Genomic DNA, 24193 nt, shown 5'->3' with positions numbered 1-24193 from the left:
ACCCAGCTCTCCACCTTGAAAACCAACTTCTCCACCACTACAGAAGATCGACTCTCCACTCTACTCTCAAGATCGCATCTCACCACCTGTGCACTTGACCCGATCCCTTCCCACTTCATCCCAAACCTCCCCACAGTCTTCATCCCAACCCTAACCCATCTCTTCAATCTATCACTAACAGCTGGTGTTTTCCCCTCAAGCTTTAAACATGCCTCCATCACACCTATCCTCAAAAAGCCCTCTCTTGACCCATCCTCTGTATCTAGCTATCGCCCTATATCACTTCTCCCCTATGCCTCAAAACTACTGGAACAACACGTCCATCTTGAACTGTCCTCCCATCTATCTTCCTCCTCCTTTTTCGACCTCTTACAATCAGGCTTCCGGTCACACCACTCCACTGAAACTGCCCTAACTAAGGTCACCAATGACCTATTAACCGCCAAGAGCAAGCGACACTACTCTGTCCTCCTCGTCCTGGACCTGTCCTCTGCCTTCTACACTACTCTGTCCTCCTCCTCCTGGACCTGTTGGCTGCATTTGACACAGTGGACCATTCCCTATTATTACAGACCCTCTCATCCCTTGGCATCACAGACTTGGTCCTATCCTGGATCTCGTCATACCTTACAGACCGGACATTCAGCGTCTCCCACTCACACACCACCTCCTCACCTCGCCTCCTATCTGTCGGAGTCCCACAAGGTTCATTTCTAGCGCCCCTGCTCTTCTCCATTTACACCTTTGGCCTGGGACAGCTCATAGAATCTCATGGCTTTCAGTATCACCTCTATGCTGATGACACACAGATCTACATCTCTGGACCAGATATCACCTCCCTACTAACCAGAATCCCTCAATGTCTGTCCACTATTTCATCCTTCTTCTCCGCTAGATTTCTAAAACTTAACATGGACAAAACAGAATTCATTGTCTTTCCCCCATCTCACGCGACCCCTCAACGAACCTATCCATTACAGTAAATGGCTGCCCACTCTTCCCAGTCCCACAAGCTCGCTGCCTCGGGGTAATCCTTGACACGGATTTCTCCTTCATACCGCAGCCATTTCCACTTCCTGCCGCCTTCAACTCAAAAATATTTCACGGATCCGTACATTCCTCAACCAAGAATCTGCAAAAACCCTAGTCCATGCCCTCATCATCTCCCACCTCGACTACTGCAACCTCCTGCTCTGTGGCCTCCCCTCAAACACTCTCGCACCCCTCCAATCTAATCTAAACTCTGCTGCCCGACTAATCCACCTGTCCCCCCGCTATTCCCCGGCCTCTCCCCTCTGTCAATCCCTTCACTGGCTCCCCATCACCCAGAGACTCCAGTACAAAACCCTAACCATGACGTACAAAGCCATCCACAACCTGTCTCCTCCATACATCTGTGTCCTAGTCTCCCGGTACTTACCTACACGCAACCTCCGATCCTCACAAGATCTCCTTCTCTACTCCCCTCTTATCTCCTCTTCCCACAATCGCATACAAGATTTCTCTCGCGTATCACCCCTACTCTGGAACCCTCTACCACAACATATCAGACTCTCGCCTACCATCGAAACCTTCAAAAAGAGCCTGAAGACCCACCTCTTCTGACAAGCCTACAACCTGCAGTAACCACCGATCGACCAAATCGCTGCATGACCATCTCTATCCTCACCTACTGTATTCTCACCCATCCCTTGTAGATTGTGAGCCCTCGCGAGCAGGGTCCTCTCTCCTCCTGTATCCTCACCCATCCCTTGTAGATTGTGAGCCCTCGCGGGCAGGGTCCTCTCTCCTCCTGTATCCTCACCCATCCCTTGTAGATTGTGAGCCCTCGTGGGCAGGGTCCTCTCTCCTCCTGTATCCTCACCCATCCCTTGTAGATTGTGAGCCCTCACGGGCAGGGTCCTCTCTCCTCCTGTATCCTCACCCATCCCTTGTAGAATGTGAGCCCTCGTGGGCAGGGTCCTCTCTCCTCCTGTATCCTCACCCATCCCTTGTAGATTTTGAGCCCTCGCGGGCAGGGTCCTCTCTCCTCCTGTATCCTCACCCATCCCTTGTAGATTGTGAGCACTCGCGGGCAGGGTCCTCTCTCCTCCTGTATCCTCACCCATCCCTTGTAGATTGTGAGCCCTCGCGGGCAGGGTCCTCTCTCCTCCTGGACCAGTTGTGACTTGTCACGGTATGGTATGAAATATCATATAAGTAGTTTCTCTTGCAGCAGGCTGGGGGCTAAAAAGCCCCCCCCCCTTCCCTTTCACTCAGCCAAGAGCTGCTTTGCCAATGTACTGGGGGGAGTTTTATGGCCGAAAGGTATTTACGACCAGGTTAGAATCTTCCTCCAGCTAGAACTGGAGTCTAAGTTTCCAGAAATGCATGGCAGTTCTTTGTTCTGTTTTTGTAAGATATTATGCCGACCGTTTACGTTACGAACACGAAAATATATATTCTTAATCTCACTCGGTGGACCTACCCATCCCTCGAAACACGGGCTTCTAACTCCATCTGGTAAAGAAGTAGGGTTTTCTCTGTAAATATGTATCCCAGATAGGACATATTTGATCTCATTAGAATGCCCACGTGAATCCGAGATGAATGCTGGGTTTGTTATGACTATGACATGTGTTGTAGCGAAGTTATAGAAATTAGATATAGATTAGGGTAAGATTAGTTAACTGAAGAGGTAGGAGGGACGAGGTGATCCAACCCCTTTCTGGGATGTTACAGGCTTAGCTATAACTGTCTGCCCACATCCCCAGCTCAGGCTTCTTGTCTTTTTTTCCTGGAAGAGCTGAGCACGTCCCATGAACTGGGACGTATGGAAAACTGCACTAGCCTGGGTGCCTGCCATGCTTTGAACATGTGAGTGTTAGCTTTTCTCCTTTATTCCCTTTATGTTATAATTACCGTGTACATATTTGCAATTGTATTATTTGTAACCTCTTTGTAGAACATTTTGATAAAGCACTGCCTAAATTTTGTGGGGTATATTATTTCATGCCAGTTCTTTCTCCATGCTCTAAAAACCGTACCCTAAGTCTCCTGAAGGGAAATACGCTACTGTTGTTGTTGGGTGAGCTTCGGACCCGTTTAATCGAAGCTGGTAGCAGTGATACCGTGTGCAGACTTTTGGGATAATGTTGTAGCGACTGCGGCGTTGATAATTATTGTTCCTGCCTGAGTGGGAGTAGTTTATCGCATCGCTGCAGCGTGCCCAATGGCCAGTACATAACAGGCAGCCTGTCTGGCGACTAATTACCCAGGGTGAAGTACCTAATCTGACCTGAGAGTAAGGGGGGCGCCAGAGAGCTGCAAGTGTGAAGTGAAACTGTAAGCGGGATAGACATAAATCCCTGCAGTTCGTGGTATATTGAAAAGCAGTGGGATACCTAAAATAAGCCCCTGCTGGAAACTAAGAGGTCAATAGCCTTGTGTGTGTTTTTTCATCACATTGTTAGCAGTGGAGGGATAACTAAGATAAGCCCCCTGCACATGTGATAGCCGTCTGTTGGCCCAAAGTCACCCCGATCTGTGACGTAGGGGTGACGGTCACGGTGTGAATCGTGACAAATTGGTGGCAGCGGTCAGGGATTCCTGACACTTGTATTGTTCAAGATTATTGTACTTGTTTTTATTATATATACCCCTCCTCACATGTAAAGTGCCATGGAATAAATGGCACTATAATAATAAATAATAATAATAACCTGTACAATATTGTGGTCGCTATTTCCTAGATGCAGATTTGTTATTCTGTCAGGTCTATTAGATAGTATTAGGTCTAAAAGTGCTGCTCCTCTGGTTGGATTCTGCACCAATTGTGAAAGATAATTTTTCTTGGTTATTAGCAGAAACCTGTTGCCTTTATGGGTTTCACAGGTTTCTGTTTCCCAGTTAATATCCGGGTAGTTAAAGTCCCCCATAACCAGGACCTCATTATGGGTTGCAGCTTCATCTATCTGCTTTAGAAGTAGACTTTCCATGGTTTCTGTTATATTTGGGGGTTTGTAACAGACCCCAATGAGAATTTTGTTACCATTTTTCCTTCCATGTATTTCGACCCATATGGACTCGACATCCTCATTCCCTTCGCTAATATCCTCCCTTAAAGTGGACTTTAGACAAGACCTTACACAAAGACAAACCCCTCCTCCTCTCCAAGTTTTTACTTTTTTCTCGCTACGCCGTTTAGCGATCAGGTTAATCCTTTCTTTATTGAAAGATCGGGCGATTCTGAAAACGGCGATACCAAATATGTGTTTATTTGATTTTATTCTCAACGGTGCAAAGGGGGTGATTTGAACTTTTACATTTTTTATATTTTTACAAACAATTCTTTTTTTTCTTTTGGCATGTGTCAATAGTCTCTATAGGAGACTATAAATCCAAACCAAACAGAACACTTTTGATATTAAGGTGCTGAAGAAACACGTCACCATGACCCTGTGTCTCCAGCAGTCTCTTTTGAGTGGACACTCCTGAATACAATGCCCAAAAAGAAGAAAAGGAGTACTCAGTCCAAAATTAGTAAAAATGTTTATCAATTTATTAAATAATCAGTTATTAACGTACCAAACTAGTATGACAAACATCTACATACAGAGGGATCAAATCAGTCACAGGTATACCGGCAAAAAGTCATAAAAACAAAGTGCCCAGTGCTCATAGTTACTATGGGAAGCATCCGCACCTTGAGAAAGAGCAGCGAAACGCGCGTCGGCAGCGGCGAGGCACGGGTCCGGCACTATACTACTGTATGGGTAAGTATTCTTGACAAGCACCGCTATATACTATAATGTCGCCACCATGCAACGAATCTGTTTTTGGTTAATGCACTCTTTGCGAATGCTTCCCATAGTAACTATGAGCACTAGGCACTTTATGTTTTTTTGACTTTTTGCCGGTATACATGTGAATGACCTGATCCCTCTGTATGTAGATGTTTGTCATACTAGTTTGGCACATTAATAACTGATTATTTAATAAATTGATATACATTTTTACAAATACTCCTTTACTTCTATAGGAGACTAGAAGCTGCCATAACCCGATTGGCTCTACTGCATAGAGGCGATGTTCAGATCGCCTCGCTATAGCAGATTTGCTCACTTGCTATGAGCGCCGACCACTGGGTGGCGCGCACAGCAAGCTGGCACTGACAACCATAGAGGTCTCCAGGAGAACTCAGGTTGTCATGCCAACACACCAATGACCCACGATCACGTGACTGGGGTCACCGGTGTGTGTATTTTCGGCCCAATGTGCGATTTAAATGCCACTGTCCGAGTTTGACAGCTGCATTTAACTGGTTAATAGCCGTGGGTGGATCGCGATTCCACCCGCAGCTATTGCGGGCACATGTCAGCTGTTTAAAACAGCTGACATTTCCCTGGAAACATGTGGGCTCACCGCTGGAGCCCACATCAAAGGGAGACAGACATCGGAGTAAATGTACGCCCGATGTCGGTAAGGGGTTAATGGAGATTAAAGATGGATACCAAACTGACTTTTCTTAGCCATCCTTCTAAAGACGTTGATCTTTGTTTTAAGGAGGGGTTTTGGATGCAGAAGCATCAAATATATGTCCCCGAATCTGCTCGACTTGAAGTCCTCAAACTTGTCCATGATTCTAAACTTGTAGGACACCCTGGATTAATGAAAACGCAAGAATTACTGCTTCGTTCTTTTTGGTGGCCTAATTGTCATGAGTATTGTCAGGATTCAAACCCAGCAGCTCTCATGCACCAGCTCGTCCCTCAGCTATTCAACTTGCTAGACAGTTCCTTGCTAAATCTGATACTAGTACCTGTGTTGTTCATGATGTCTCCACCGCCAGTTCCTGACTGGCTCCCCCTATAATCTCCTGACTGAGCACTCTACATACACTTGGCACGGCACTTCCGTCATTGCGAGATTGTTGTGCTCCAGCCTTTATTCTAGCTTCTTCCCACCTACTGCTTATGCTCAAGATCCTACTGCTGCCCTGTGTACTGACTTCTGGCTATACCCCAACAACACTACCTGCCGATGTTGCCCGTAGTGTTACTCCTACTGAGGTCACTCCTTAACAGGCAGTCACCCTTGCTGGTCTCCTCCGGTGTGAAGCTTTGCAGCAATGACGGCTGAAGTCTGGAGGTCATGGACTTCAGTTCTCGCTTGTTTGCAGCTCTTTCTGCCTTCAGTTTTGTCTCCAGCCTCTAAAATGCAACTCGATGGGCTGAGATCTGGTGAGGACTCGGCCATTGCAGAATATTACACTTCTTTGCTTTCACAGTATGTTTTGGATCATTAGCCGCCTGTCCATTCATGCAATCAACCTTGATGTATTTGGGTGAATCTGGGCAGAAAATATCGCCCTGTACACAGGTTTCATCCGGCCGCTTCTGACTTCAGTCACATTATTAATAAGCACAAGTGATCACACCGCCTCCACCATGTGTTACACAGGATGGCCGAGGATCAGGAGCCGCTGCAAACCTTCTCCAGACTTTCTGCTTCCAAGACATTGAGCGGACGAATCATGACAATGGGAAGAAGAGAGTGGTCCATTTGTCTTCCTTTCTCCGCATGTTATGGGTTCACAGCAACAGCTTTCAAATGTAAATGCCACACCTGGAATCAGACTTCTTACCTGCTTAATAGATGATGGATTAATTGATGATGGAGATAATTGTCCAATTAATTTTGCCCCCTTCAATAAGAGGCAGCTCCATATTAAAAAGTTGTAATTTTTAAACTCTTCCTCTAATCAGGATGTAAATCCCTCAGAGCAAAGCTGAGAGTCGGCAGTTTACACCCAGATTGTTTATTGGACTGGATCTGGAATATGTTTTGGTAAATGGCTAAAATGCCAAAGCTTGTGCCATTGCTCAAATATTTCTGGACCTAATTCTATGTATGTTTCAGTGGATGCCTCCTACATGGGTCACTGCGGACTGACAGGGAGAGGGCAGAGCGGCCATACAGACCAGCCCAGTGCCATAGGTCTTATTTGTGCTGCGGCCCACAAGGGGGCACATACTTTCTCATACACATCTTATAACACACTGGCACATTATATCCTTGAGCACAGAACAACGATTCATCCTTTCACCTTTTTTATTCTCAGCTGTCGGACGTCCTTCTCTGCGATCTGCTCCATAGTGAACTGAGAAAGAAAAGAATAAGACAGATGATTACAGACAGGAGACGCCGACCATTGCTTCAGGCTGGGTCAGGTAACCGCATGGTAAACTATACTGGAGGGGTCTCCGCACTCACCATCGTGTAGGGGTCAAAGTCCTCCACATACTTCTGAAATCCCTCAATAGAAAAGACACCACCGTTAGTGCAGAGAAATCAAAGCGCAGGGGAGGCCAAACACCTGAAGGCCGAGATCCCAGACATGCAATTTGTGAAATGAGGAAAGACAGAGGCTCTATAGAGTCAGCACCCCGAGACAGAGGAACAGCCACAGCAAACCAATCATCATTAGGTGCCACAGAAGTCTGGAAATAAAGGCCGAGCTCCGACTGGTTGATGTGAGGTCCAGTCAATTACATCATCCATGACTATGGAATTATTACTAGAAAGTTTGTGATCAGTGGCTACAGGCGAGATCTCAAGAGACTGGACAGTGACTGGAGCAGAAGGAGATCTACACGGGAAGAAGGATGCAACCGGAAAGGTAAGGTACGGGCACCCAGTAGAGTGAGGGAGAGGCAAGGGAGCAGGGCACCCGGGAGAGACAAGGGAGCAGGGCACCCGGGAGAGCGTGGAAGAGGAAATGGAGCAAGGGCACCCGGGAGAGTGTGGGTGAGGCAAGGGAGCAGGGCACCAGGGAGAGCGAGTGAGGCAAATGAGCAGGATACCCGAGAGAGGGAGGCAAGGGAGCAGGGCACCCGGAAGAGCGAGGGAGAGGCAAGGGAGCAGGGCACAAGGGAGAGCAAGGGAGGCAGGGCTGCCAGGTGAGCGAAGAAGGCAAGGGAGCTGGGAACCTGGGAGAACGAGGGAAGGAAAAGAGAAGGGAACGCAAAAAGAGAGCAAAGAGGGGAGCAGTGCACCCATAAAGTGAGTAAAGGAAGGGAAAAGAGCAGAGCACCAGGAAAGACAATGTGAGCAAGGGACAAGAGCAGGGCACGGAGTACTGGAATAGACAAGAGCGAGAAAGGGAAAAGACCAGAGCACCAGGGAAGACAAAACAAGGGCGGAAGGGACTAAAGGTACCAGGCAAAACAAGAGTGAGAGACTGAAGGTGCTATCACATATTGCCCAAGGAAAAAATATTGTCTCTGGATGTTAAAACTATGGCAAAACTTATCTGACTCTTCTAGGGGGAGAGGGGGAAAGATCACAGCACCCATAAGACACAAGGGAAAGTGTCATGACACCCAGAATTACTTGTCGCTTATTTAATCGGAAGGAGGAGTTGTAGACGACCATTCGCTTTAGCATCTCCGGTTGCTGCAGAACAGAAATATTACAGGGACTATTATAGAGTGATATTGACCACCCTAAGGAGAGCATGACCCCTTACACCTGCTACCGAGACGCTGCGATCAATCAATAATCAACTCCAGTGTTACAGAAAGACGGTTTGTGGGTTGTTGTGTGCTCACCTCCAGATGGTCGCCTCATTTCCCTCATCTTTCCTTTCCTCCCTTTTTCCATAGCCCTTCCCTCTGTTACCCCCTTCTTTCAGCCCTTTTCTCCCTTCGAATCCTGCCCCCCACCCCCCAATTTTTTTCCTCTTCTCTTTCCCCCTTTCTCTTTCTAACCTCTGTTACAATTTTCAGAATCATTTTTCATTTGCGGATATTAAGATTTAGGTCGTTTCTTTTTTGCAGCGACCCGTTTATATTTCCGCATGAATATTGTTATCTTTACAAGTTGTGTTAAGTCCTGCGAGACTCAATTCATCAGAATATATTTGGCCGTATGTTATTTTTTTTGTATTTTTAAAATTGATAAATAAAAACAAATTGAACATGGAAGTAATATGTGCAGAGAGCGACCCCCACAGAAAGGTTCCCTCAGCTCCACAGTGGGACGGCCCCGGCTGTGCCCCCTAGATCTATGGAGCAATCATCACCCCCACTGTGGCATCAACCTCAGACTCATGGCTTCATCTTCAGCCTGAACGTCTATACCAATATAAAGAGGTCATAATTCAGATGTGCCCCCAAAACAAGCACCATGAACCCCCACATACTGCAGGAACTCACCAGAGGCTCCGGCTTCACTGCTGCTCTGAGAATGAAGTTGGCATCTGGAGGTAACATGACTGGTTTAGAGGGGATGGGCACAGCTGGCCGGCGCTGGGAGGGCGGACTTGGGGCAAATTGCTGCGGTCAAAGCAGCAACAAAGGAAAAAGATGTGAAATCACAATTGGGGACACACCCCAAACTTCTGCCCCCCAGAAAATAACTGCCAGTCCCCCACATACATGAAACACACCGCAAACCTCTGCACCCAACAACATGGCTGCCAGCCTCCACCTACCAGAGGACTGCTGGACGAGGATGAGATTTTACTGACGTTTGAGGTGTTCCTCACGATCTGCAGTGTCAGATATAAAGCAACTAAAATCAGATCAACATGGCCGACATTGCCCATTACCATGCCCTGGCCCCTCACACACAGAATATGACACATGCAACACCGATCGCACCGTGAACTCCACTATGGACACATCACTGATCGCACCACGAAGTCCACTATGGACACATCACCGATCGCACCGCGAAGTCCACTATGGACACATCATCAATCACACCACGAAGTCCACGATGGACACATCACTGATCGCACCGTGAACTCCACTATGGACACATCACCGATCGCACCGCGAAGTCCACTATGGACACATCATCAATCACACCACGAAGTCCACGATGGACACATCACTGATCGCACCGTGAACTCCACTATGGACACATCACCGATCGCACCGCGAAGTCCACTATGGACACATCATCAATCACACCACGAAGTCCACTATGGACACATCACCGATCGCACCGCGAAGTCCACATCACCGATCGCACCACAAACTCCACTATGGACACATCACTGATCGCACCACGAAGTCCACTATGGACACATCACCGATCGCACCGCAAACTCCACTATTCACACATCACTGATCGCACCACGAAGTCCACTATTCACGCATCACCGATCGCACCGTGAACTCCACTATGGACACATCACCGATCGCACCACAAAGTCCACTATGGACACATCATCAATCGCACCGTGAACTCCACTATGGACACATCACCGATCGCACCACAAAGTCCACATCACCGATCGCACCGCAAAGTCCACTATGGACACATCACTGATCGCACCGTGAAGTCCACTATTCACACATCATCGATCACACCACGAAGTCCACTATGGACACATCATCAATCGCACCACGAAGTCCACTATGGACACATCATCAATCGCACCGTGAACTCCACTATGGACACATCATCAATCGCACCACGAAGTCCACTATGGACACATCACCGATCGCACCACGAAGTCCACTATGCACACATCACCGATCGCACCGTGAACTCCACTATTCACACATCACCGATCGCACCGCAAACTCCACTATGGACACATCATCAATCGCACCGCGAAGTCCACTATGGACACATCACCGATCGCACCACAAAGTCCACTATGGACACATCACCGATCGCACCGCAAAGTCCACTATGGACACATCACCTATCGCACCGCAAACTCCACTATGGACACATCATCAATCGCACCACGAAGTCCACTATGGACACATCACCGATCGCACCACGAAGTCCACTATGCACACATCACCGATCGCACCGTGAACTCCACTATTCACACATCACCGATCGCACCGCAAACTCCACTATGGACACATCATCAATCGCACCGCGAAGTCCACTATGGACACATCACCGATCGCACCACAAAGTCCACTATGGACACATCACCGATCGCACCACAAAGTCCACTATGGACACATCACCGATCGCACTGCGAAGTCCACTATTCACACACCACCAATCGCACCGCGAAGTCCACTATTCACACATCACCGATCGCACCGTGAACTCCACTATTCACACATCACCGATCGCACCGCAAACTCCACTATGGACACATCATCAATCGCACCGCGAAGTCCACTATGGACACATCACCGATCGCACCACATAGTAACATAGTTAGTAAGGCCGAAAAAAGACATTTGTCCATCCAGTTCAGCCTATATTCCATCATAATAAATCCCCAGATCTACGTCCTTCTACAGAACCTAATAATTGTATGATACAATATTGTTCTGCTCCAGGAAGACATCCAGGCCTCTCTTGAACCCCTCGACTGAGTTCGCCATCACCACCTCCTCAGGCAAGCAATTCCAGATTCTCACTGCCCTAACAGTAAAGAATCCTCTTCTATGTTGGTGGAAAAACCTTCTCTCCTCCAGACGCAAAGAATGCCCCCTTGTGCCCGTCACCTTCCTTGGTATAAACAGATCCTCAGCGAGATATTTGTATTGTCCCCTTATATACTTATACATGGTTATTAGATCGCCCCTCAGTCGTCTTTTTTCTAGACTAAATAATCCTAATTTCGCTAATCTATCTGGGTATTGTAGTTCTCCCATCCCCTTTATTAATTTTGTTGCCCTCCTTTGTACTCTCTCTAGTTCCATTATATCCTTCCTGAGCACCGGTGCCCAAAACTGGACACAGTACTCCATGTGCGGTCTAACTAGGGATTTGTACAGAGGCAGTATAATGCTCTCATCATGTGTATCCAGACCTCTTTTAATGCACCCCATGATTCTGTTTGCCTTGGCAGCTGCTGCCTGGCACTGGCTGCTCCAGGTAAGTTTATCATTAACTAGGATCCCCAAGTCCTTCTCCCTGTCAGATTTACCCAGTGGTTTCCCGTTCAGTGTGTAATGGTGATATTGATTCTTTCTTCCCATGTGTATAACCTTACATTTATCATTGTTAAACCTCATCTGCCACCTTTCAGCCCAAGTTTCCAACTTATCCAGATCCATCTGTAGCAGAATACTATCTTCTCTTGTATTAACTGCTTTACATAGTTTTGTATCATCTGCAAATATCGATATTTTACTGTGTAAACCTTCTACCAGATCATTAATGAATATGTTGAAGAGAACAGGTCCCAATACTGACCCCTGCGGTACCCCACTGGTCACAGCGACCCAGTTAGAGACTATACCATTTATAACCACCCTCTGCTTTCTATCACTAAGCCAGTTACTAACCCATTTACACACAATTTCCCCCAGACCAAGCATTCTCATTTTGTGTACCAACCTCTTGTGCGGCACGGTATCAAACGCTTTGGAAAAATCGAGATATACCACGTCCAATGACTCACCGTGGTCCAGTCTATAGCTTACCTCTTCATAAAAACTGATTAGATTGGTTTGACAGGAGCGATTTCTCATAAACCCATGCTGATATGGAGTTAAACAGTTATTCTCATTGAGATAATCCAGAATAACATCCCTCAGAAACCCTTCAAATATTTTACCAACAATAGAGGTTAGACTTACTGGCCTATAATTTCCAGGTTCACTTTTAGAGCCCTTTTTGAATATTGGCACCACATTTGCTATTCGCCAGTCCTGCGGAACAGACCCTGTCGCTATAGAGTCACTAAAAATAAGAAATAATGGTTTATCTATTACATTACTTAGTTCCCTTAGTACTCGTGGGTGTATGCCATCCGGACCCGGAGATTTATCTATTTTAATCTTATTTAGCCGGTTTCGCACCTCTTCTTGGGTTAGATTGGTGACTCTTAATATAGGGTTTTCATTGTTTCTTGGGATTTCACCCAGCATTTCATTTTCCACCGTGAATACCGTGGAGAAGAAGGTGTTTAATATGTTACCTTTTTCCTCGTCATCTACAACCATTCTTTCCTCACTATTTTTTAAGGGGCCTACATTTTCAGTTTTTATTCTTTTACTATTGATATAGTTGAAGAACAGTTTGGGATTAGTTTTACTCTCCTTAGCAATGTGCTTCTCTGTTTCCTTTTTGGCAGCTTTAATTAGTTTTTTAGATAAAGTATTTTTCTCCCTATAGTTTTTTAGAGCTTCAATGGTGCCATCCTGCTTTAGTAGTGCAAATGCTTTCTTTTTACTGTTAATTGCCTGTCTTACTTCTTTGTTTAGCCACATTGGGTTTTTCCTATTTCTAGTCCTTTTATTCCCACAAGGTATAAACCGCTTACACTGCCTATTTAGGATGTTCTTAAACATTTTCCATTTATTATCTGTATTCTTATTTCTGAGGATATTGTCCCAGTCTACCAGATTAAGGGCATCTCTAAGCTGGTCAAACTTTGCCTTCCTAAAGTTCAGTGTTTTTGTGACTCCCTGACAAGTCCCCTTAGTGAAAGACAGGTGAAACTGCACAATATTGTGGTCGCTATTTCCTAAATGCCCAACCACCTGCAGATTTGTTATTCTGTCAGGTCTATTAGATAGTATTAGGTCTAAAAGTGCTGCTCCTCTGGTTGGATTCTGCACCAATTGTGAAAGATAATTTTTCTTGGTTATTAGCAGAAAACTGTTGCCTTTATGGGTTTCACAGGTTTCTGTTTCCCAGTTAATATCCGGGTAGTTAAAGTCCCCCATAACCAGGACCTCATTATGGGTTGCAGCTTCATCTATCTGCTTTAGAAGTAGACTTTCCATGGTTTCTGTTATATTTGGGGGTTTGTAACAGACCCCAATGAGAATTTTGTTACCATTTTTCCCTCCATGAATTTCGACCCATATGGACTCGACATCCTCGTTTCCTTCGCTAATATCCTCCCTTAAAGTGGACTTTAGACAAGACTTTACATAGAGACAAACCCCTCCTCCTCTCCGATTTTTACGATCCTTTCTAAACAGACTGTAACCCTGTAAGTTAACTGCCCAGTCATAGCTTTCATCTAACCATGTCTCGGTTATTCCCACTATGTCAAAGTTACCTGTAGATATTTCTGCTTCTAGTTCTTCCATCTTGTTTGTCAGGCTTCTGGCGTTTGCGAGCATGCAGTTTAGAGGATTTTGTTTTGTTCCAATCTCCTCGCTGCGGATTGTTTTAGAAATGTTCTTACCTCCCTTCTGAGTATGTTTTCCTGGGTCGTCTTTGTTCCAGTCTAATGTTTTTCTTCCCGTCCCCTCTTCTTCTAGTTTAACGCCCTCCTGATGAGTGTAGCAAGTCTTCTGGCGAATGTGTGTTTCCCAGGTTTGTTGAGGTGTAGTCCGTCTCTGGCGAGGAGTCCATCGTACAAGTAATTCACACCGTGGTCCAGGAATCCGAATCCTTATTGTCTGCACCATCGTCTTAGCCAGTTGTTCGCATCAAGGATCCTGTTCCATCTCCTGGTGCCATGCCCGTCTTCTGGAAGGATAGAAGAAAAAACTAGCTGTGCATCCAGTTCCTTTACTTTCTTCCCCAACTCTTCAAAGTCCTTGCAGATTGTCGGTAGGTCCTTCCTTGCCGTGTCATTGGTGCCAACATGTATCAGAAGAAATGGGTGGACGTCCTTGGAGCTGAACAGCTTTGGTATCCTATCGGTCACATCCTTGATCATCGCACCTGGAAGGCAGCATACTTCTCTTGCATTTATGTCCGGTCTGCAGATGGCTGCTTCTGTGCCTCTCAGTAGTGAGTCTCCCACCACCACCACTCTTCGTTGCTTCTTGGCTGTACTTTTTGCTGTCACTTGTTGCTGTGTGCCCTTTTCTTTTTTGCTTGCTGGTATTGCTTCATTCTTAGGTGTGCCATCTTCATCCTCTACAAAGATTTGATATCGGTTCTTCAGTTGTGTGGTTGGTGATTTCTCCATGGTCTTCTTGCTTCTTTTGGTCACATGCTTCCACTCATCTGCTTTTGGAGGTTCTCTGACACTTTTTGCACCTTCTGTGACCAGTAGAGATGCTTCTGTTCTGTCTAGAAAGTCTTCATTCTCTTTGATGAGTTTCAAAGTTGCTATTCTTTCTTCCAGACCCCGCACCTTTTCTTCTAAAAGGGCCACTAGTCTACACTTCTGACAGGTGAAATTGGATTCTTCTTCTGGTCGATCTGTGAACATGTAGCACATGCTGCAGCTCACCATGTAGGTTGTCACATCTGCCATGTTGCTCCTAGATCCTGCTGACTTGCTGTGTGTTTTCCTTCTTGTGTAATCTACTCAGCCAAGCTCTCTTGCAACAATGTCCTACAGGCAAAAATTCGGCGCGCGGTTTGGTGATTCTTTCCAAGCAGCTGGTCCCGGCTGTACCCAACGATCTTCTAGCTTAGGGAGACTTCGCTTCTCCCAGAAGGCACCTGGAATATGCAAATTAGCCTCCTGAAGCTTGAATCCCTGGTTTGGTGATGCTTTCGAAGCAGCTGGTCCCGGCTGTACCCAACGATCTTCTAGCTTAGGGAGACTTCGCTTCTCCCAGAAGGCACCTGGAATATGCAAATTAGCCTCCTGAAGCTTGAATCCCTGGACACATCACCGATCCACTATGGACACATCACCGATCGCACTGCGAAGTCCACTATTCACACATCACCGATCGCACCGCGAAGTCCACTATTCACACATCACCAATCCAAACTCCACCTATTCACACATCACTGATCGCACCACAAAGTCCACTATGGACACATCACCGATCGCACCGCAAACTCCACTATTCACGCATCACCAATCGCACCACAAACTCCACTATTCACACATCACTGATCGCACCACGAAGTCCACTATGGACACATCACCGATCGCACCGTGAACTCCACTATGGACACATCACCGATCGCACCACGAAGTCCACTATGGACACATCACCGATCGCACCGTGAACTCCACTATGGACACATCACCGATCGCACCGCAAACTCCACTATTCGCACATCACTGATCGCACCACGAAGTCCACTATGGACACATCACCGATCGCACCGCAAACTCCACTATTCGCACATCACTGATCGCACCACGAAGTCCACTATGGACACATCACCGATCGCACCGCGAACTCCACTATGGACACATCACTGATCGCACCACGAAGTCCACTATTCACACATCACTGACCGCACCACGAACTCCACTATTCACACATCACCGATCGCACCGCGAAGTCCACTATTCACACATCACCGATCGCACCGCGAAGTCCTCAATTCATACCACAAAGTGCACTATTCACACATCACCGATCACACTGCATAATCCGCTATTCATATGAACATTTTTCTTCCCTGGATCTGCATTTATCACAGCTCTCTCATTAACCCTTTGAGTTCAGTAATCTTCTTGGTGCGTTTCATTCTTCTCATGCCGTCTCTTCCCAGTGCACTGTGAAGAACTGACCTTGGGGCTAGGGGGGTAGGCAGGTTCAGGGTTGGATGATCGCAACGCTCTTCTTCCTCTGTGTTTTAGCTCTTCAGAGAAGGGTGGTGGTGGCCGTGGTGATGGTGGTGGTCCAGGAGGCGGAAGTGCAGGAGAGGGCAGGTGCATCCATGTTGGCTGAATTGGTGGTGTTCTTGAAGGGAGTAATGGAACTGGTGGAGAACTCCTCCTCATCATTGTGATGTTGGGGGATGGAGCCTGGTGCAGGGCAGCCGCAGACACCTGGTGCAGTAATGGCGGTGGAGGTGCTGGACGTTTAACAGGGCGAATGCTGTCCTCTAAAGGAGTATCATCCAGATCTGTGGTGTGAAGCTCGAGACCACCAACGAATTTATGCACCTTGCCAATGGCAGGAACAGCAGGAGGTAGAGAAACGGCAACAGGTGGATGTCCTACGGTCCCAGCTCCCTGTTCAAAACAGCAAACACTATGAGTGGAGCAGGACATAACATAACATACAAAATCATAGGTACCTATACACAGACAACATATACATACATCACATATATACACCCACCAAAAACGTACGTACAGTGGATGTGGGAAGACTGCACACCCATTAAAATGCCAGGTTTGTCATGGAAAAAAAAAAATCAGGGTCTTGGCAGCTCCAGACATTCCATCTTCTACTGGTGAAGCCATTATTTTAGTGATTGGGGGGGCGTTAATGTGCTTTATGGTGAAATTCATCTTCGTCTTTAGCTTTTTAGCAGAGGCCTGAAGGCTTTATTGCAGTTCAAGCTGCTGAAAAAACAGCCCCAAAGCACAATGCTATTTTTGCAAGAAAAGGCTCCTGTCTTGCCCACCGAACCCACAGACTGGACATATGATGAAAATGGGAGAGATTGTTGTCACTTCAATACACAACCAGTAATTGCCAGAATTTCCTGCAGCTCCTTTATTGTTGTTGACCTTTTGGAAGCCTTGTGGACCAATTTTCTTTTCTTTCAATCAATTATTGAGGGCCATCCAGTTCTAGGTAATGTCACTAAAATGATACCACTTCTTGATAACATCTTTACATTGTCCACGGTAGATGAAATGCCATTGAAATGTCTTTGTATCTTTTCTGATAACTTTGCTGTTTCCTCAGCTGTTTACAGAACATGACTGCAGCTGTAAAATGCAACTCAGGAAAATTCTCTTAGAACCTTTTATGGGGTTAACCAGAAGCACTATAAATGTGCAGTGGTTGGATGGCTGAGAAAGACGTGTATACCATGTGTGGTACTTGGCCTCCTGGGAACGTGCGGGGTTAACCAGAAGCACTATAAATGTGGAGTGGTTGGATGGCTGAGAAAGACGTGTATACCATGTGTGGTACTTGGCCTCCTGGGAACGTGCGGGGTTAACCAGAAGCACTATAAATGTGGAGTGGTTGGATGGCTGAGAAAGACGTGTATACCATGTGTGGTACTTGGCCTCCTGGGAACGTGCGGGGTTAACCAGAAGCACTATAAATGTGGAGTGGTTGGATGGCTGACAAAGACGTGTATACCATGTGTGGTACTTGGGCTCCTGGGAACGTGCGGGGTTAACCAGAAGCACTATAAATATGGAGTGGTTGGATGGCTGAAAAAGACGTGTATACCATGTGTGGTACTTGGCCTCCTGGGAACGTGCGGGGTTAACCAGAAGCACTATAAATGTGGAGTGGTTGGATGGCTGAGAAAGACGTGTATACCATGTGTGGTACTTGACCTCCTGGGAACGTGCGGGGTTAACCAGAAGCACTATAAATGTGGAGTGGTTGGATGGCTGACAAAGACGTGTATACCATGTGTGGTACTTGGCCTCCTGGGAACGTGCGGGGTTAACCAGAAGCACTATAAATGTGGAGTGGTTGGATGGCTGAGGAAGACGTGTATACCATGTGTGGTACTTGGCCTCCTGGGAACGTGCGGGGTTAACCAGAAGCACTATAAATGTGGAGTGGTTGGATGGCTGAGGAAGACGTGTATACGGTGTGTGGTACTTGGGCTCCTGGGAACGTGCGGGGTTAACCAGAAGCACTATAAATGTGGAGTGGTTGGATGGCTGAGGAAGACGTGTATACCATGTGTGGTACTTGGGCTCCTGGGAACGTGCGGGGTTAACCAGAAGCACTATAAATGTGGAGTGGTTGGATGGCTGAGGAAGACGTGTATACCATGTGTGGTACTTGGCCTCCTGGGAACGTGCGGGGTTAACCAGAAGCACTATAAATGTGGAGTGGTTGGATGGCTGAGAAAGACGTGTATACCATGTGTGGTACTTGGCCTCCTGGGAACGTGCGGGGTTAACCAGAAGCACTATAAATGTGCAGTGGTTGGATGGCTGAGAAAGACGTGTATACCATGTGTGGTACTTGGGCTCCTGGGAACGTGCGGGGTTAACCAGAAGCACTATAAATGTGCAGTGGTTGGATGGCTGAGAAAGACGTGTATACCATGTGTGGTACTTGGCCTCCTGGGAACGTGCGGGGTTAACCAGAAGCACTATAAATGTGCAGTGGTTGGATGGCTGAGAAAGACGTGTATACCATGTGTGGTACTTGGGCTCCTGGGAACGTGCGGGGTTAACCAGAAGCACTATAAATGTGCAGTGGTTGGATGGCTGAGAAAGACGTGTATACCATGTGTGGTACTTGGGCTCCTGGGAACGTGCGGGGTTAACCAGAAGCACTATAAATGTGGAGTGGTTGGATGGCTGAGGAAGACGTGTATACCATGTGTGGTACTTGGGCTCCTGGGAACGTGCGGGGTTAACCAGAAGCACTATAAATGTGGAGTGGTTGGATGGCTGAGGAAGACGTGTATACCATGTGTGGTACTTGGGCTCCTGGGAACGTGCGGGGTTAACCAGAAGCACTATAAATGTTCAGTGGTTGGATGGCTGAGAAAGACGTGTATACCATGTGCGGTACTTGGGCTCCTGGGAACGTGCGGGGTTAACCAGAAGCACTATAAATATGGAGTGGTTGGATGGCTGAGGAAGACGTGTATACCATCTGTGGTACTTGGCCTCCTGGGAACGTGCGGGGTTAACCAGAAGCACTATAAATGTGGAGTGGTTGGATGGCTGAGAAAGACGTGTATACCATGTGTGGTACTTGGCCTCCTGGGAACGTGCGGGGTTAACCAGAAGCACTATAAATGTGGAGTGGTTGGATGGCTGAGAAAGACGTGTATACCATGTGTGGTACTTGGCCTCCTGGGAACGTGCGGGGTTAACCAGAAGCACTATAAATGTGGAGTGGTTGGATGGCTGAGAAAGACGTGTATACCATGTGTGGAACTTGGCCTCCTGGGAACGTGCGGGGTTAACCAGAAGCACTATAAATGTGGAGTGGTTGGATGGCTGAGAAAGACGTGTATACCATGTGCGGTACTTGGGCTCCTGGGAACGTGCGGGGTTAACCAGAAGCACTATAAATGTGGAGTGGTTGGATGGCTGAGAAAGACGTGTATACCATGTGCGGTACTTGGGCTCCTGGGAACGTGCGGGGTTAACCAGAAGCACTATAAATGTGGAGTGGTTGGATGGCTGAGGAAGACGTGTATACCATGTGTGGTACTTGGGCTCCTGGGAACGTGCGGGGTTAACCAGAAGCACTATAAATGTGGAGTGGTTGGATGGCTGAGGAAGACGTGTATACCATCTGTGGTACTTGGGCTCCTGGGAACGTGCGGGGTTAACCAGAAGCACTATAAATGTGGAGTGGTTGGATGGCTGAGAAAGACGTGTATACCATGTGTGGTACTTGGCTGTCTGGGAACGTGCGGGGTTAACCAGAAGCACTATAAATGTGGAGTGGTTGGATGGCTGAGAAAGACGTGTATACGATGTGTGGTACTTGGCCTCCTGGGAACGTGCGGGGTTAACCAGAAGCACTATAAATGTGGAGTGGTTGGATGGCTGAGAAAGACGTGTATACCATGTGCGGTACTTGGGCTCCTGGGAACGTGCGGGGTTAACCAGAAGCACTATAAATGTGGAGTGGTTGGATGGCTGAGAAAGACGTGTATACCATGTGTGGTACTTGGCCTCCAGGGAACGTGCGGGGTTAACCAGAAGCACTATAAATGTGGAGTGGTTGGATGGCTGAGGAAGACGTGTATACCATGTGTGGTACTTGGGCTCCTGGGAACGTGTGGGGTTAACCAGAAGCACTATAAATGTGGAGTGGTTGGATGGCTGAGGAAGACGTGTATACCATCTGTGGTACTTGGGCTCCTGGGAACGTGCGGGGTTAACCAGAAGCACTATAAATGTGGAGTGGTTGGATGGCTGAGAAAGACGTGTATACCATGTGTGGTACTTGGCTGTCTGGGAACGTGCGGGGTTAACCAGAAGCACTATAAATGTGGAGTGGTTGGATGGCTGAGAAAGACGTGTATACCATGTGTGGTACTTGGCCTCCTGGGAACGTGCGGGGTTATCCAGAAGCACTATAAATGTGCAGTGGTTGGATGGCTGAGAAAGACGTGTATACCATGTGCGGTACTTGGCCTCCTGGGAACGTGCGGGGTTAACCAGAAGCACTATAAATGTGGAGTGGTTGGATGGCTGAGAAAGACATGTATACGATGTGTGGTACTTGGCCTCCTGGGAACGTGCGGGGTTAACCAGAAGCACTATAAATGTGGAGTGGTTAGATGGCTGAGAAAGACGTGTATACCATGTGCGGTACTTGGCCTCCTGGGAACGTGCGGGGTTAACCAGAAGCACTATAAATGTGGAGTGGTTGGATGGCTGGCTGTGAAAGACGTGTATACCATGTGTGGTACTTGGGCTCCTGGGAACGTGAGAGGTTAATCAGAAGCACTATAAATGTGGAGTGGTAGGATGGCTGAGAAAGACGTGTATACCATGTGTGGTACTTGGCCTCCTGGGAACGTGCGGGGTTAACCAGAAGCACTATAAATGTGGAGTGGTTGGATGGCTGAGAAAGACGTGTATACCATGTGTGGTACTTGGGCTCCTGGGAACGTGCGGGGTTAACCAGAAGCACTATAAATGTGGAGTGGTTGGAAGGCTGAGAAAGACGTGTATACCATGTGTGGTACTTGGGCTCCTGGGAACGTGCGGGGTTAACCAGAAGCACTATAAATGTGGAGTGGTTGGATGGCTGAGAAAGACGTGTATACCATGTGTGGTACTTGGCCTCCTGGGAACGTGCGGGGTTAACCAGAAGCACTATAAATGTGGAGTGGTTGGATGGCTGGCTGTGAAAGACGTGTATACCATGTGTGGTACTTGGGCTCCTGGGAACGTGAGAGGTTAATCAGAAGCACTATAAATGTGGAGTGGTAGGATGGCTGAGAAAGACGTGTATACCATGTGTGGTACTTGGCCTCCTGGGAACGTGCGGGGTTAACCAGAAGCACTATAAATGTGGAGTGGTTGGATGGCTGAGAAAGACGTGTATACCATGTGTGGTACTTGGGCTCCTGGGAACGTGCGGGGTTAACCAGAAGCACTATAAATGTGGAGTGGTTGGATGGCTGAGAAAGACGTGTATACCATGTGTGGTACTTGGGCTCCTGGGAACGTGCGGGGTTAACCAGAAGCACTATAAATGTGGAGTGGTTGGATGGCTGAGAAAGACGTGTATACCATGTGTGGTACTTGGCCTCCTGGGAACGTGCGGGGTTAACCAGAAGCACTATAAATGTGGAGTGGTTGGATGGCTGAGAAAGACGTGTATACCATGTGTGGTACTTGGGCTCCTGGGAACGTGCGGGGTTAACCAGCACTATAAATGTGGAGTGGTTGGATGGCTGAGGAAGACGTGTATACCATGTGTGGTACTTGGGCTCCTGGGAACGTGCGGGGTTAACCAGCACTATAAATGTGGAGTGGTTGGATGGCTGAGAAAGACGTGTATACCATGTGTGGTACTTGGGCTCCTGGGAACGTGCGGGGTTAACCAGAAGCACTATAAATGTGGAGTGGTTGGATGGCTGAGAAAGACGTGTATACCATGTGTGGTACTTGGGCTCCTGGGAACGTGCGGGGTTAACCAGAAGCACTATAAATGTGGAGTGGTTGGATGGCTGAGAAAGACGTGTATACCATGTGTGGTACTTGGCCTCCTGGGAACGTGCGGGGTTAACCAGAAGCACTATAAATGTGGAGTGGTTGGATGGCTGAGAAAGACGTGTATACGATGTGTGGTACTTGGCCTCCTGGGAACGTGCGGGGTTAACCAGAAGCACTATAAATGTGGAGTGGTTGGATGGCTGAGGAAGACGTGTATACCATGTGTGGTACTTGGCCTCCTGGGAACGTGCGGGGTTAACCAGAAGCACTATATATGTGCAGTGGTTGGATGGCTGAGAAAGACGTGCATACGGTGTGTGGTACTTGGCCTCCTGGGAACGTGCGGGGTTAACCAGAAGCACTATAAATGTGGAGTGGTTGGATGGCTGAGGAAGATGTGTATACCACGTGTGGTACTTGGCCTCCTGGGAACGTGCGGGGTTAACCAGAAGCACTATAAATGTGGAGTGGTTGGATGGCTGAGAAAGACGTGTATACCATGTGTGGTACTTGGCCTCCTGGGAACGTGCGGGGTTAACCAGAAGCACTATAAATGTGGAGTGGTTGGATGGCTGAGAAAGACGTGTATACGATGTGTGGTACTTGGGCTCCTGGGAACGTGCGGGGTTAACCAGAAGCACTATAAATGTGGAGTGGTTGGATGGCTGAGAAAGACGTGTATACGATGTGTGGTACTTGGGCTCCTGGGAACGTGCAGGGTTAACCAGAAGCACTATAAATGTGGAGTGGTTGGATGGCTGGCTGTGAAAGACGTGTATACGATGTGTGGTACTTGGGCTCCTGGGAACGTGCGGGGTTAACCAGAAGCACTATAAATGTGGAGTGGTTGGATGGCTGAGGAAGATGTGTATACCATGTGTGGTACTTGGCCTCCTGGGAACGTGCGGGGTTAACCAGAAGCACTATAAATGTGGAGTGGTTGGATGGCTGAGAAAGACGTGTATACCATGTGTGGTACTTGGCCTCCTGGGAACGTGCGGGGTTAACCAGAAGCACTATAAATGTGGAGTGGTTGGATGGCTGAGAAAGACATGTATACCATGTGTGGTACTTGGCCTCCTGGGAACGTGCGGGGTTAACCAGAAGCACTATAAATGTGGAGTGGTTGGATGGCTGAGAAAGACGTGTATACGATGTGTGGTACTTGGGCTCCTGGGAACGTGCGGGGTTAACCAGAAGCACTATAAATGTGGAGTGGTTGGATGGCTGAGAAAGACGTGTATACCATGTGTGGTACTTGGGCTCCTGGGAACGTGCGGGGTTAACCAGAAGCACTATAAATGTGGAGTGGTTGGATGGCTGAGAAAGACGTGTATACCATGTGTGGTACTTGGGCTCCTGGGAACGTGCGGGGTTAACCAGAAGCACTATAAATGTGGAGTGGTTGGATGGCTGAGAAAGACGTGTATACCATGTGTGGTACTTGGCCTCCTGGGAACGTGCGGGGTTAACCAGAAGCACTATAAATGTGGAGTGGTTGGATGGCTGAGAAAGACGTGTATACCATGTGTGGTACTTGGGCTCCTGGGAACGTGCGGGGTTAACCAGCACTATAAATGTGGAGTGGTTGGATGGCTGAGAAAGACGTGTATACCATGTGTGGTACTTGGGCTCCTGGGAACGTGCGGGGTTAACCAGAAGCACTATAAATGTGGAGTGGTTGGATGGCTGAGAAAGACGTGTATACCATGTGTGGTACTTGGCCTCCTGGGAACGTGCGGGGTTAACCAGAAGCACTAT

The 24193-nt window shown here is 47.6% G+C and overlaps 1 protein-coding gene across 1 annotated transcript in view; it reads right to left on the bottom strand.

Annotated features, from left to right (window-relative positions):
• LOC138680784 (harmonin-like) overlaps nt 1-24193 on the bottom strand; it is a 215691-nt gene that overhangs the window by 115258 nt on the left and 76240 nt on the right. The window contains exons 9-14 of the mRNA XM_069768040.1: nt 16370-16816; nt 9476-9532; nt 9198-9317; nt 8374-8436; nt 7255-7296; nt 7088-7141 (exon numbers count right to left, since the gene is read on the bottom strand). Coding sequence (XP_069624141.1) covers nt 7088-7141; nt 7255-7296; nt 8374-8436; nt 9198-9317; nt 9476-9532; nt 16370-16816 — 783 coding nt within the window. The remainder of the gene's footprint in view (nt 1-7087; nt 7142-7254; nt 7297-8373; nt 8437-9197; nt 9318-9475; nt 9533-16369; nt 16817-24193) is intronic.

This window comes from Ranitomeya imitator, chromosome 5 (genome assembly GCF_032444005.1).
Source record: "Ranitomeya imitator isolate aRanImi1 chromosome 5, aRanImi1.pri, whole genome shotgun sequence".
Lineage (NCBI taxonomy): Eukaryota > Metazoa > Chordata > Amphibia > Anura > Dendrobatidae > Ranitomeya > Ranitomeya imitator.
This window is presented reverse-complemented; position numbering and strand designations above follow the sequence as displayed.